The sequence below is a fragment of the Tenebrio molitor genome, chromosome 5 (assembly GCF_963966145.1).
Source record: "Tenebrio molitor chromosome 5, icTenMoli1.1, whole genome shotgun sequence".
NCBI classification, from domain to species: Eukaryota; Metazoa; Arthropoda; class Insecta; order Coleoptera; family Tenebrionidae; genus Tenebrio; species Tenebrio molitor.
In genome coordinates, this window is record NC_091050.1 from 909676 (window position 1) to 923256 (window position 13581).

The following is a 13581-nucleotide window of genomic DNA, read 5'->3' on the forward strand; positions in this document are numbered from 1 at the left end:
ATCCATGGAAATATTGTCAATGTTCAGCCCATATTACCCTCGAAAAATAAAATTGTCCCAGATTTATCTGGACATGACTGTACAGTCATTCTTTGACGCAATGGGAAATGCTCCATTGTAAAACGGTCGTAAATATCATAATATTATGTTGTATCCATATATCTACTAACTAACTGTAGTTAGTAGATATATGGTTCGGTTGTATGCCATTAATTGTCATTTTTTTCTCTTTTTTTGACATTTTATTGACATGGGCATAATCAGACAGGGAAAAATGTTTAATTTATGACAATCTAACCAAAATTTGAAATGACATTGACGACCAAAATTCGTCTCTGTGCCGCTGTAGCATCGTGTGATCAAGAAAATTTGTAATCGAGTCAACCTTGGAAACGTCCGCACCCATAATGTCAAATAATAATTTAACTGTCACAAACGTCATTAATCGCCATAATAATTTTGTTCGCAACATTTTATCTTTGAAAATGGTTTTCACTCCTGAGAAAAAGATATTCATGATTGAATTTTATTTTCGCAATGGTCATGAAAATGGGGTGTAGGTATATCAAACTGAACCAGCTTTTCAAGAATTCACGGAAAAATTTCCAAATGTTCTTTATGAACACTTTTCGGAGACCTTGAGGTACACAGTTCACAGATTTCGAGAAAGTGGCAGTGTTCAGCGGAAGTCTGGAAGTGGTCGACCTAAGGTTCATACTGAAGAAAATATTGAGACTGTCCAACGTCGAATGAAAGAAGATTTGTGGCAATCTAACAAAATTTTGAAATTATATTGACGACCAGAATTTTTTGCTTCCGACAGTATCATTAAAAATAAGTAAATTTTTGAAAAACAAATTATTAGGCCATTTTGTTTGACAGATTAGAAAACATGAATGCGAGAATATAATACCACGTCAAAATCTAACCTCACAGTTTTTGCCAGTCTGTTTAACTCTAAAAGCGAACGTATTTGCAATTTTTATTGAAAAATACAGATTTTTCGTGTTTATTAATTAATTAGTGATTAGTGATTACCTACGATAAAATAAATATAAAGAACGAAAACTCCACTGAAAAGCGCGAACAAAATGTTAATATCAGAATCAGAACTAACGAATTAAAATTAGACATCTGTGTTAAAAAAGCGGCAGAGTAATATTTTTTTCCAAAGCTGGCTTGACCTAAGAATCAAAACATTAAAAAAAATCCTTTCTATTCAATGGTAAAACCTATTTTAACACTTATTCTGGGATAATTACAGCAAACGTCTGTAAACTTTGCCGAAATCGAAAAGTTGTTTTCAAGGTTAAGAACAGCACATCGTTGACGTTTCTTTGACATTTCAGCCAGAAATCTGCTTACTAGTGTCGTCGCGTTTGGCAGTAAAGCTGGTAAATTAACGATTCTTACGCATGTAAAATGTTGCTTTTGTTTATTTTATAAAGTTTCTCCATTATCAGATAATAGTAAAATGCACAATTACAATTCTAACGTCTAAAATTCAAGAGGTATGAATTATTATAAAGTGGAGTTTGAGACCACAAATTGTCTACGCCCATGCATTGAACGCTTATTTGCATAGAATTGCGCCAAGACATGACCGAAAATTTGCAACGCCTGCTCTGATTTGTTTTCTTTTGATCACTTTACGGAGGTTTGAACATGAGGACAGGTCGGTACAATGTACAATACAATGAGCGAACGTTGTCAATGTTTAAAGTGTTTGACCTCAAAGTACCGAGGACTTATTATGATGTTGTTTCGGGAACTTTTTTGTTTTCATGTTATTTGAAAAGGTTGAATCTGTCGTTGGAAATAGCACAGTAGATCGAGCAAATCAAAATTTACATGTAGATAAGATATATTTTGCAATTGTTTTGATTAGTTTTGTGTATTTACATGAAATTAAATTTTCAGATTATAAAATCATAATGCAAAATATGGAATCTAGCGAGAGTATCCCGAAATGTGGCCACGGAAAGGTTCACAATTGCAAGAGATGTCCTTACGTGAGCAAATCACCTTTTTACATGGTGAATCACGGGAAACCACTCGAATCATCCAGATGCGAAAGTAACGATTTGGAAAAGTACTACTGCAAGGACTGCAATTTTGAAACCAATCTTGTTGTAATTTTAAAGCAACATCTCAAAGATTATCATGGAAAGGATACTGATTGTGTGCAAGATCAACAAAAAAATGACACTGCAGTGAACAGCTACATTTGTCAAAAGTGCTCCTTTGAAACATATTCTGTTTTACTGTGGATCAAACACTTGGATGATTCATGTTTTGATACAGAGGAAGAATGTGAGATCGTTAGTGATGAAGAGTGGTACCGATGTGAATCTTGTTCCTTTAAGACAAAGGAGGCAACAGTTTTGGAAAAACACACAAAGCAGGCACTTCACCAGAAGGAAAAATTTCGTTGTTTCCATTGCGAATACAAAGGAAAAACCAAAAATCATCTAAGGGAACACGTAAACTATACACATGCCCCTCCCGAAGCTCTACATTGGTTTCATTGTAACGAATGTCAGTTTACCTCTAAAAGATATTTCCTTCTGCAAAATCATAAGAAACTTCAACATTCAGGAGATACTATCCGGTGGTATAATTGTGATAAATGCGAATTTAAAACGAAACGAAACGGCTGCCTAAAAAAACATAAGAAAAAACATCTGTCAGTAGATGCTGTCCAGTGGTATAGCTGTGATAAATGCGAATATAAAACGAAATGGAACGATTCCCTAAGACGACATAAGAAAAATCATCTCTCAGCAGATGCCATCCAATGGTATAATTGTGATAAATGCAAATATAAAACGAAACGGAACGACAACTTAAATCAACATAAGAAAATTCATCTCTCATCAGATACGGTCCAGTGGTATAGCTGTGATGAATGCAAATACAAAACGAAGTGTAAGAGCTACATTAAACAACATAAGACGATTCATCTCTCAGCAGCTGCCATCCAGTGGTATAATTGTGATAAATGCGAATTTAAAACGAAACGGAAAAACTCCCTAAAACAACATAAGAAAATTCATCTTTCAGCAGATGCTATCCAGTGGTATAGGTGTGATAAATGCGAATACAAAACGAAATATAACAGATACATCAAACAACATAAGACAAATCATCTCTCAGCAGATGCCATCCAGTGGTATAATTGTGATAAATGCGAATTTAAAACGAAACGCAACGAGTCCCTAAAACAACATAAGAAAATTCATCTCTCAGCAGATGCTGTCCAGTGGTATAGTTGTGATAAATGCGAATACAAAACGAAATATAACAGAAACATTAAAAAACATAAGACAAATCATCTCTCAGCAGATGTCATCCAGTGGTACAATTGTGATAAATGCGAATTTAAAACGAAACAGAACGACTGCATAAAACTACATAAGAAAAATCATACTGTCGAATGGTATAGCTGTGATAAATGCGAATACAACACGAAATATTACATAGACATTAAGCGACATAAGACAATTCATCTCTCAGATGCCACAAATCAGTGGTATAATTGTGATAAATGCGAATACAAAGCGAAATGTAAAAGGGACATTAAACGACATAAGACAATTCATCTCTCAGCAGATGCCATCCAGTGGTATAATTGTGATAAATGCGAATTTAAAACGAAACGCAACGAGTCCCTAAAACAACATAAGAAAATTCATCTCTCAGCAGATGCTGTCCAGTGGTATAGTTGTGATAAATGCGAATACAAAACGAAATATAACAGAAACATTAAAAAACATAAGACAAATCATCTCTCAGCAGATGTCATCCAGTGGTACAATTGTGATAAATGCGAATTTAAAACGAAACAGAACGACTGCATAAAACTACATAAGAAAAATCATACTGTCGAATGGTATAGCTGTGATAAATGCGAATACAACACGAAATATTACATAGACATTAAGCGACATAAGACAATTCATCTCTCAGATGCCACAAATCAGTGGTATAATTGTGATAAATGCGAATACAAAGCGAAATGTAAAAGGGACATTAAACGACATAAGACAATTCATCTCTCAGCAGATGCCATCCAGTGGTATAATTGTGATAAGTGCAAATTTAAGACGAAACGGAACGACAGCCTAAAACGACATAAGAAAAGTCTACTATGTCGAAAACTAATAGTACATACCTAAAAACAACGCTGAACAATAATTCAAATGAGAACTGTTCACTGCAATTCCAAACAATATACAGCGCGTTTTTTTTAACTGTTGCCATAGGGAATGTAAAAATTACACCCCCTGTTAACTTTCGTTCTGATGAAAATATTCAAACCATTTTTGGGATAAAGTTCGAAGATTTTTTATCCCACTTTTTGGGATAAAGAAGATTACAATTCAATATCCTAAACTGTCGAAGAAGTTGTGAAAAAATATTTTAGTAAAAGTGTTTTCTTGCCGCTATCGTTTTTAGCAGGCTGAAGTTTATTGATTTCTGTCACTTTCATCTAAAAAATAAATAGCGGGACCTGCTTGAGGCTGTGATTAAAATAAATAATAAATTAAAATATAAAACCTAAGTTTTGTTCTCATTTCGCCTACTACGTTTTTTGTCAAATTATTTACGTTCATTAATTTCAACCTTGAAGAGTAAAATTAGTCAAATAAAACTGTCATTGTTCAAACAGTATGCATTACGTAGTCTAATTAATGATTTATTATTAAAATAAAAATTTGCACTAAATATGCAGTGGATCATAAGTTAACAAAGGGTATAATTTTTACCATGGAGTTTCCTTTGGCAGCAGTTAAAAAAAACGCACTGTTTCATTGTGACGAAATTTTAAAACAAAGTACAGAAACAATTTAAAGTCGTAAGAAATGAAAAGAATGTGTTTCAGTTGTCAATATGTAGGTATGTATACTGCGCCAAAAAATTGTCGCAACACTAAGCGTATTTTAAATTTTTGCATTACTTAAAAATGGCAAAAGTATTTGAAGTAAAAATGATATACTTATAACTTATTATACTATTATGTTAATATTATGTCAATATTATGTTAGGACGTTTACGTTTGTATAGATATCTTTTCTCATCAGGAAACAAACAATATTTTCGAAATTCGATGTGTTATTGTGTTGCGACAATTTTTTGACACACCCGATATGTCTACGAGAAAAAATGATTTAAAACAATACCTACTCGTTCTATTTAATTTTTGTTAGCTGGGTTAGTGTAGAAAAACGGACTTCTACGTTAGCAAATGAATTGTACCTACACCAACTTTGAAGTTTAACTAATAATATATTAAGTATAACATAATTACATAAACATTTTTGTTTTATAATACAAAAATTTCCGATAATATTGCGGAATCTGGAAAAGTGCCCCGAATGCTTGCAGCGTTTCCACGTTGAATGGCAAGGGAAATCCTCTCGAAAAGGAATTTCTTTGATTTTGAATCGCCTGATTCCGCGATAAGTCGGTTTGTTTTTTTTTTGTATAGATTAATGCGTGTTAAATAAAATTTTGTTTTATGATTGCTATTGTTTCAATATACCACCTCCGTAGCTGTGGACTGGTTTATTTGTGACAAATGTCAGTAAAAATACAAAAGCAAATATCATTCGCAGACACACCGAAAACAACATGTGTTCAAAGAAGATTTCGAAAAGTTAAAGTGTGATAAATGAAAAATAGGTACGTAGGTACATCAAATGGAGCGTTGTGATTTGTACGTGAACAGTGTTCTGTTATTAGAGTTGTAGGTCGTGCCCGCGTAATGGCTATCCAAATATAGGGTAGGTATCTTAAATGATTGTCGGGTCAAGCCAGCTTTGGAAAAAAATACAGGGTGTATCTGAAATACGTGTGTTAATTTTAACCAATGCAAGAACGCGCCAAGTTATGAAACTTTTCTGTATTCCCGTCTATAGGTAAGGGCGAAAATTTTCTCTTGTGATAGAAACGGAGCTTTGTAAAAAAAGTTACAAGTGCCTAATTTTAATTCGTTATTAACTTTCACTTCTGACATTGACGTTTTGTTCACATTTCATACCAATCCCTGAATACAGGTATAGCTACTGTGTGACTCTATGACCCCTGTTAATGGTGTTGATATTGAATATGTATTTGCTAAGTACAGTCGTTTTATTGACATTTCAGCCAAAAATCTGCTTACTATTAGTGTTACGCATGTAAAAAAATAATAAAATTGCCTACACCAATGCATCGAATTCTTATTTACATAGAATTCCGCTACGACATGACCAATAACTTGCAACGCCTGCTCTGATTTGTTTTCTTTTTGATCACTTTGTAGAGGTTAATGAACATGAGAACAGGTCGGCATAAGGTAGACTTTGCGAGAGAATGTTGCCAATGTTAAAGTGTTTTACCTCAAAGACACTATAGTAGGTCAGGCGTAGAGGAGGTCAGGTCAGGTTATGAATCTATCGTTGGAAATAGTGCAGCAAATTGAGCAAATCAAAATTCATAAGTAGATAAAACAAAGCTTGTATATTTTGCAATTATGTAAACTAGGCAAAAATGAATAGGCAATTCCACAATTTTTCTTGGTAAGCAAAATAATTGCCCCAATCCTTCCACGTATTCTTAAACGCTAGATAAATTTAAAATGTTCCAGGTACTTGAAACATTACATTTAATGTGTATATATTTATATTTCTTACATATTTCATTACAAATTTTAAACTGTATTTATAAAAAATTCCAAAATGGAAAAATTCCCTATTCATTTTTGCCTAGTTTATTTTGAGTATTTTTTTTTTGTATTAACATGAAATGAAATTTTCAGATTATAAAATCATAATGCAAAATATGGAATGTACCGAGAGTATCCCTTTTTACATGGTGAACCACGGGAAACCACTCGAATCATCCAGATGCGAAAGTAACGATTTGGAAAAATACTACTGCAGGGACTGCAATTTTGAAACCGATCTTGTTGTAATTTTAAAGCAACATCTCACTGAATATCACAGAGAGGACAGTGATTGTGTGCAAGATCAACCAAAAAATGACACTGTAGTCAAAAGCTGCATTTGTCAAAAGTGCTCGTTTGAAACATATTCTGTTTTACTGTGGATCAAACACTTGGAAGGTTCATGTTTTGATACAAAAGGAGAATGTGAGAACATACACGCAGTATCTTGTAGTAATGAAGAGTGGTACCAGTGTGAGTATTGTTACTTTAAGACAAAAGAGGCAACAGTTTTGAAAAAACATCAGAGCGCAAGGCACGCATCTCACCGGAAGGAAAGATTTCGCTGTTTCCATTGCAAGTACAAAGGAAAAACAGAAAATCATCTAAGGGAACACTTAAACTATAAACATGCCACTCTCGAAGCTGATGTACACTGGTTTCATTGTAACGAATGTCAGTTTAAATCTAAAAGCTCTTCATATGTGCAAGATCATAAGAAACTTCAACACTCGGCAGATGCTATCCAGTGGTATGATTGTGATAAATGCGAATTTAAAACGAAACGAATCCAAAGCCTAAAACGACATAAGAAACATCATCTAGCAACAAATTCTGTAACGTGGTATAGGTGTGATAAATGCAAATACGAAACGAAGTATAAGTACTACATTAAAGAACATAAGTCAGTTCATCACTCAGCAGATCCCTCACAGTATTATAGCTGTGATAAATGTGAATTTAAGGCGAAACGAAAGGACTACTTAAGGCGACATAAGCTGAATCATCTCCCAGCAGATGCTATCAAGTGGTGTAGCTGTGATAAATGCGAATTTAAAACGAAATGGAACAGCCGCCTTGAAACACATAAGGTAATTCATCTCTCAGAAGATGCCATCCAGTGGTATAACTGTAACGAATGCGAATTTAAAACGAAATGGAACAACAACCTTAATCAACATAAGAAAATGCATCTCTCATCAGGTGCTGAGTGGTATAGTTGTGATAAATGTGAATATAAAGCGAAACGAAAGGGCTACCTAACGCAACATAAGAAACGTCATTTAAAAGACCGCTAAACATTCAGTTCAGGAAACACTGTCCATACAATATCAATATCCAAACAATTCAGACTCGTGTTCGGTGGTCTCAGTGTGAGAAATGTAATTTTAAAGCAAAATTTTGACGCAGCACGAGAAAACATGGTCGTAAATCTGACGAAGAAATAGAATGACTTTACTGTTTCAATTGTGAGTACCTACAACTTGTCTCAGAAATAAGTACATTAATTTTAACTAGTGACAGATCTCGTAAAGAACAACAAAATTGTTATGTACAATCATTTTCATTTCAGTATTTAGCCAGTTTTTGTAAAATTGGCACAAAACATTGTGTTTTTAGAATAAAGTTTTTTCGCTGCGCGGCCAAGGTAAAGACAAGAGGATTACATTTTCAGTTAGTTTTATGCAACTGCAAAAGGCAGGTGTTTACGTGTTGATTCTGTAGTTTGAGCTAAAATTGTGTGGAAATGGTACGTTTATTTTGATGTTCTGTTGACGTATTGTGAAGTGTTATTGAAGTTTTAAGAGGACAGGTGGAAAATTATGCCACAACAGTTCGCAATAACAGAGGTATGTTGGAAAGAGTGGAAGAATCATTTCGTCGGTGCCCTCATTATTGTATTGACAATAACGGCGCTCACTTTGAACACTTCGTGTAACGATTAGTCATTGGGAATGGGTGAATCATTAGGGTCACTTTAAAATATTTATTGAAATTGTTTTTATTTAATATGATTCTCTTTTTTGTTTCTTCCACTCTTACCGTTATAAGTCACAGTAACGGGCGTAGCAGTTAACCGCTGTGCATAAGTTAGCAAAAAACAAGTGAACATTTTTTAGCATTTGTTTTTTCTTCTTTGCTTATCCTCATAGGCGGGTAACGAAATGTGTTCAAGGTTTAGAAAAATTGTTTCAATTAATATTAATATACTTATTTCTGAGACACGTTGTATAAGTTTAATGAGAAAATATTTATAACATCACGTGTTACTTCAACATAGCTGAAGCTATGCAGTAGTTTACTTCCAACCATAAATGTCATCACAAATCGAAAATAAAACACCAATCAATTTAGAGGGAAAAAAATCTAAAAAACATGTTTAATAGTTCAGATGTCATAATTGTGTATTGGTACATAATATCATCCAAATTCAATCTACCCAACTAGTATTTACTAGACAAATTACAAATAAAATTATAAATGTCACAAGACCTGTACAGATACAATGGTCGGCTATAAAAACTAGCCATCACTTTTCTGTCACGTCAAAATCCAAATGACATTTAAATGATGGCTAACTTTTTTTGCCGGCCACTGTACATAAAATGTAAAGGGATTATGTAAACGGTTTCGTTGTAGTTCGTGATTATGCCACCAAATAAAAAAAATGTTAGAAGAAATATTTGCAATAAGTATATCCTGTTTCAAAAAATTTATGTGAAAAACAAAAATATCGAAAATGTGTGCCCCAGCTTTATATTAGTGCACATAACCACAGAATAAGATTGACGTAAAGTGGTTTTTCCTTTCCGTTGAATTTATTTTTTGCAGCCACATGATTCCAAAAATGAAACAACCATCATACACTAATAGATCTCTTTATTATTGAGATATATCGATACAAATAAAGTAATATGTACAAGAATCATACATCAAAAATTTCATAAACTAATATTAAAAAAATCACAACTGATCAACTTCCCTTTCATGACAGAATCTTGGTTAAAATTCACATTAAATGCCTACTTCGTTGGAGTCGAGATCACCAAATTACAACGTTCGAAACAAACGAAATCCATTTTGGAGTTACGGTGTAGGATCAGCCAATAGCGTTACGCAACGTATATACAAGTAATTATTTACTAAGCCTGTAGTTGAACGTAACAATTACCAAATACTGAATATTATATTGAGCCTTAGAAGTAAAAAATGATTTCGACAGTAATGTTTGTTAAGTACAAGTACACGACGTAACGAAAATAACGAATCCGTTCACTATTCAGGTCACGTGGCGTACCCATCAAACGGAAGTGGCCAAAACGCTCAATTCCTCACCACGGGATCCTTCATCCGTCCCATATTGTCCGCATAGTCTGGATCATCTGAAACGAATAGTCTCGAGCGGGCTTGGACTCTCCTCAAAACTTACCGTCCTCGGGCTCGTTCTCTTCGATCTGTTGATTATCTTCGTTGTCGTAGATCTTGTTGCCTTCTATCGCCAACTGATCTATGTGCTGCTTGTTGAAATTTTGCTTCTCGGCATTCTTAATCGGCTCGTTCGCCTCCCCGAACGCGAAGTTGTCGTAGATGTGCTGGTCGAACACTTCGTGGGCGCCGTTCTCTTTGTCGGCCTCGTCCGCCCTCTTCGCGTCCTCCTTCAGCGCGATATCGTTGATCTTGTTCCGGTAGCGATTGTTGATCGTCTCGTCCGGCAGCTCGTTCTTCTCCTCTTCAGTCTTCTTCTCCACGTCGCGCTTCTCGGGCACGGGCACCACTCCCTCCGGTAGTTTCTTCAGGTACGGCAGCGGCGGGCGGTTTTTGTTGGCACTCTTCGGGGTCACCGTGGGGATGAGGAGGGGCCGCGCCCCGTTCAGGCTGCCCTGCGACGCCTGCAGGCTCGACGATGTCGTCGACTTCGTCGGGGTCTTTAAGTTTTGGTTGGGGGGACCCAGGATCATCCGTTGCTGGGCTTCGGGCCGCGGAGCTTCCGCCGCGGGTTTTTCGTCGAGCTTGATCTGGTACTGGTTGGGGTCGATCTGGAGTTGCTTGCTGAAGTTGTGCGTCTGGTGGGGCGACGACGTCTCCGGGACCACCTTCGGAGCTTGGATGGATTCGTAACCCGAGCATTTTCCCTGAATGGGAAACATTTATCTTACAAACTTTCCAAACATAACAGCGAAACATTAATGTTATTCCTAAACTAGATACTTTTTAGAAATAAAGAATATGTATTACAAAAAAAAAACCTGTTTCAATCAACATCAAAACCGAAAATAACCAATGAATTTATGCATCTGGTTCTTGTAATTTCTTCTGTTGTTCAGCGAATTTTGAGGTAAGTTGTGGAAGTGGCAACGAGTTTTTTTTTTTCATCTGATTATTTCCTTCATATGTTTAGCAACCAATTGCGTGACAAATATTGACCAATAATCAAAACAGAAAACAAAAAATAACCCGATAAAATTTCTCTAAAATGCACACTGTGCAATAATTGGATAAAAAATGTCGCTACCTGATTTTTTTTTTAAATAATTTATTTTGAATAAAAAGGATTGGAAATAATCAGCCGTATACCCCTCGTGCAAAATTTTAATATCGGCAAATTTTTGGCCAATGAACTCAAACATCCATAAATTATTCGGTCAGAAGACCAATTATTATCAAATAAAAGCCCTCGACTTCGTCTCGTGCTCTTATTTGCTAATAATTGGTCTTCTGACCTCATTTATGGATGTTTTCGTTCATTAGCAAAAAATTTTGCACTTGGGATATAATATGTGATAAAAGAATTTTAAAACCGACAATGCTTCAATTAAATCACACCTACTTTATGTACACACTGTCATCCTACATGTTCACATTTTCACGATTAATGCAATGAAACAAAAGTGGCACATTCATGCTCAATCACACAAAATTATTCATCTTTTTGTTAAGTTGTCATTAAAAAAAACTGACCCAGTATCTGTTAACTTCCTGAATGCAATTGAATTTTTTTTCAATGAAACTTTTTATCAATACAAAATATTTTTATTACCTAAGTCAAATCAGCTAAATCTAAATTAAAAATGTTGTTACTGATATTACTCCCAATCATTTAATAATGTCAATAAAGTTAATCCACATGTACCACTTTGCTTATCTTTCTTATTTATTGATGTGACATTACACCTGTGCAAAAAAATATTTTGAGTTATTTCATGTCTTTAATTTTTTTTTTGACATAAATTAAATGTCAGCTTTTGAATTAGGTACTTTTATCTCTCATTGCATAATTTCAATTCAAATAAATAAAAACTCACCCTCAACTCTGCCATTTCCCTCTGTAATTCATGGTTTATCTTTGTCAAATGATTGATGTTGCTCTGGTCTTCACCATTATCCTTCACATGTTGCTCTACTTGCTTTTGCAAATCCTCCTTGTCAGCTTGCAGATGTTCAGTTTTATCTAACAACTCAAGATATTTGCTCTGCAAATGAAAAACCATTAAGTCAATAAACACTATCCTTGAGCACCACCTTCAAGCTTTCCTTTGAAACTTTGACCTCCTTGAGCTCTTCCTGCACCTGTTTCAACTTGGCTTGCATATCATCATATTGTGTTTGCAATAAATTAAAATGCTGCTGCAGGGTGGTAAATCTGACATTGGCCTCATTGATGGATTTCTCATTTTTCAATTTCTCCTCATTTAGTTTATTTTCCAAGTCATGCTTAACTTGCTGGTGTTCTGCTTTCTCTGTCTTTAATGACTTCTCCAGTCGTTGCTTATAATCTGATATGACTGCAAAATCAATCAAAATCGGTCAGAATCGAGTCGACGCGCGATCCTAAAGCAAACCTTGAAGCTGCGTTGATAAGTTCTCTTCCTGCTGATGGCAGATTTCATTGGACTTTCTGGCATCCTCAAGTTGGGAAAGTGTGTTGTTGTAACACGCTATGATTCCGGTTATTATCAAAACTCCGCATATGTACAGAAAGATTCGGGCCTTGGTGCCGCGCACTATTCTTGAGGTGGTCATCACATTTATTTCAGAAATATCGCCTATTGTTTATAAACATAAAGTGACACAATTTGAACGTAACCTTTACTTTCACATTTGACACTTGACTGAATCAATCACGGTGCAGGCAACTGCGATACCGACACCAACGCACAATGCAAATAAACGCAGGACGCAATCACCGGCGTTAAATGCGAATAGCTATAGTTGTGATGAGTAAAATTGCAATAAATTGAAATTGCAAGGAACGCGTTGAAAGGTGCGGAATAAAATGGTACGATTGGGGTTTGTAAATTCAAAAAACGATCTGCGGCAACATTGCGGGGCTAAATTCCCCAGATTTTTTTTAGCGGAAGAGGTCTCAAACACGCAAACGTCAAACAAAAATTGACAAATGGTGACAGTAGTTAAAAATGGCTAGTGTCGGTTTTAGGTGGTTAGATATCTTAGAAAAAGAATTCGACAAGGCTTTTGTAGACTTAGATTTAGCAGTAGGTGAGTAAGCTCGCGTTTCGTAACAACATTGTCACAATTGCGCCCGTACTATCATTTATCATAACGAAGCGGACACATGACTTCATGTTTTTGTTTATTTCCCCGTCCTGTGCCCGATTTGGACGTTAATTAAAAAGAAACAGATCGTTTTTCTCGCCGCACGACCGTTCGCGATTGTTGCGACTTGTCATTTTAGTGCGGTTGTCGTAAACTTGTTGCTACGAAATCTGCTTTGTATTTCAGGTGAACTCGACTCTGAAGAACCAGATGTTGTTTTCAATGTTCGCCAGAAATTATGCAGCCTTAGCTCATGCTTCGCACAACTCACCCACAAGGCACAGACCATTTTTCAGAATAGTGCAAAAATCGAGGTA

The 13581-nt window shown here is 35.4% G+C and overlaps 2 protein-coding genes across 5 annotated transcripts in view; one reads left to right on the forward strand and one right to left on the reverse strand.

Annotated features, from left to right (window-relative positions):
* The window catches only part of LOC138132206 (zinc finger protein 85-like), a 48019-nt gene that overhangs the window by 1495 nt on the left and 32943 nt on the right, over window positions 1-13581 (forward strand). The window contains exons 1-2 of one of the 3 annotated variants that reach the window (XM_069049630.1): window positions 13052-13207; window positions 13451-13578. In XM_069049630.1, coding sequence (XP_068905731.1) covers window positions 13126-13207; window positions 13451-13578 — 210 coding nt within the window. In that variant the 5' untranslated portion in view covers window positions 13052-13125. Of the gene's footprint in view, window positions 1-1920; window positions 5527-13051; window positions 13208-13450; window positions 13579-13581 lie in introns of those variants that run through there. The other 2 variants (XM_069049631.1, XM_069049632.1) reach the window with 2 other exon arrangements.
* Window positions 9573-12848, reverse strand: LOC138132210 (Golgi integral membrane protein 4). 2 transcript variants are annotated; one of them, XM_069049643.1, is made up of 5 exons: window positions 12550-12848; window positions 12230-12492; window positions 12013-12180; window positions 10140-10842; window positions 9573-10083 (listed from the first exon to the last, which is right to left on the reverse strand). In XM_069049643.1, the coding sequence occupies exons 1-5, from the start codon at window positions 12728-12730 to the stop codon at window positions 10034-10036; spliced, it is 1365 nt and encodes a 454-aa protein (XP_068905744.1). In that variant the 5' UTR covers window positions 12731-12848; the 3' UTR covers window positions 9573-10033. The 2 variants fall into 2 exon arrangements, with proteins under 2 accessions (XP_068905744.1, XP_068905743.1); XM_069049642.1 differs by having other exon boundaries at window positions 9573-10092; window positions 12550-12845.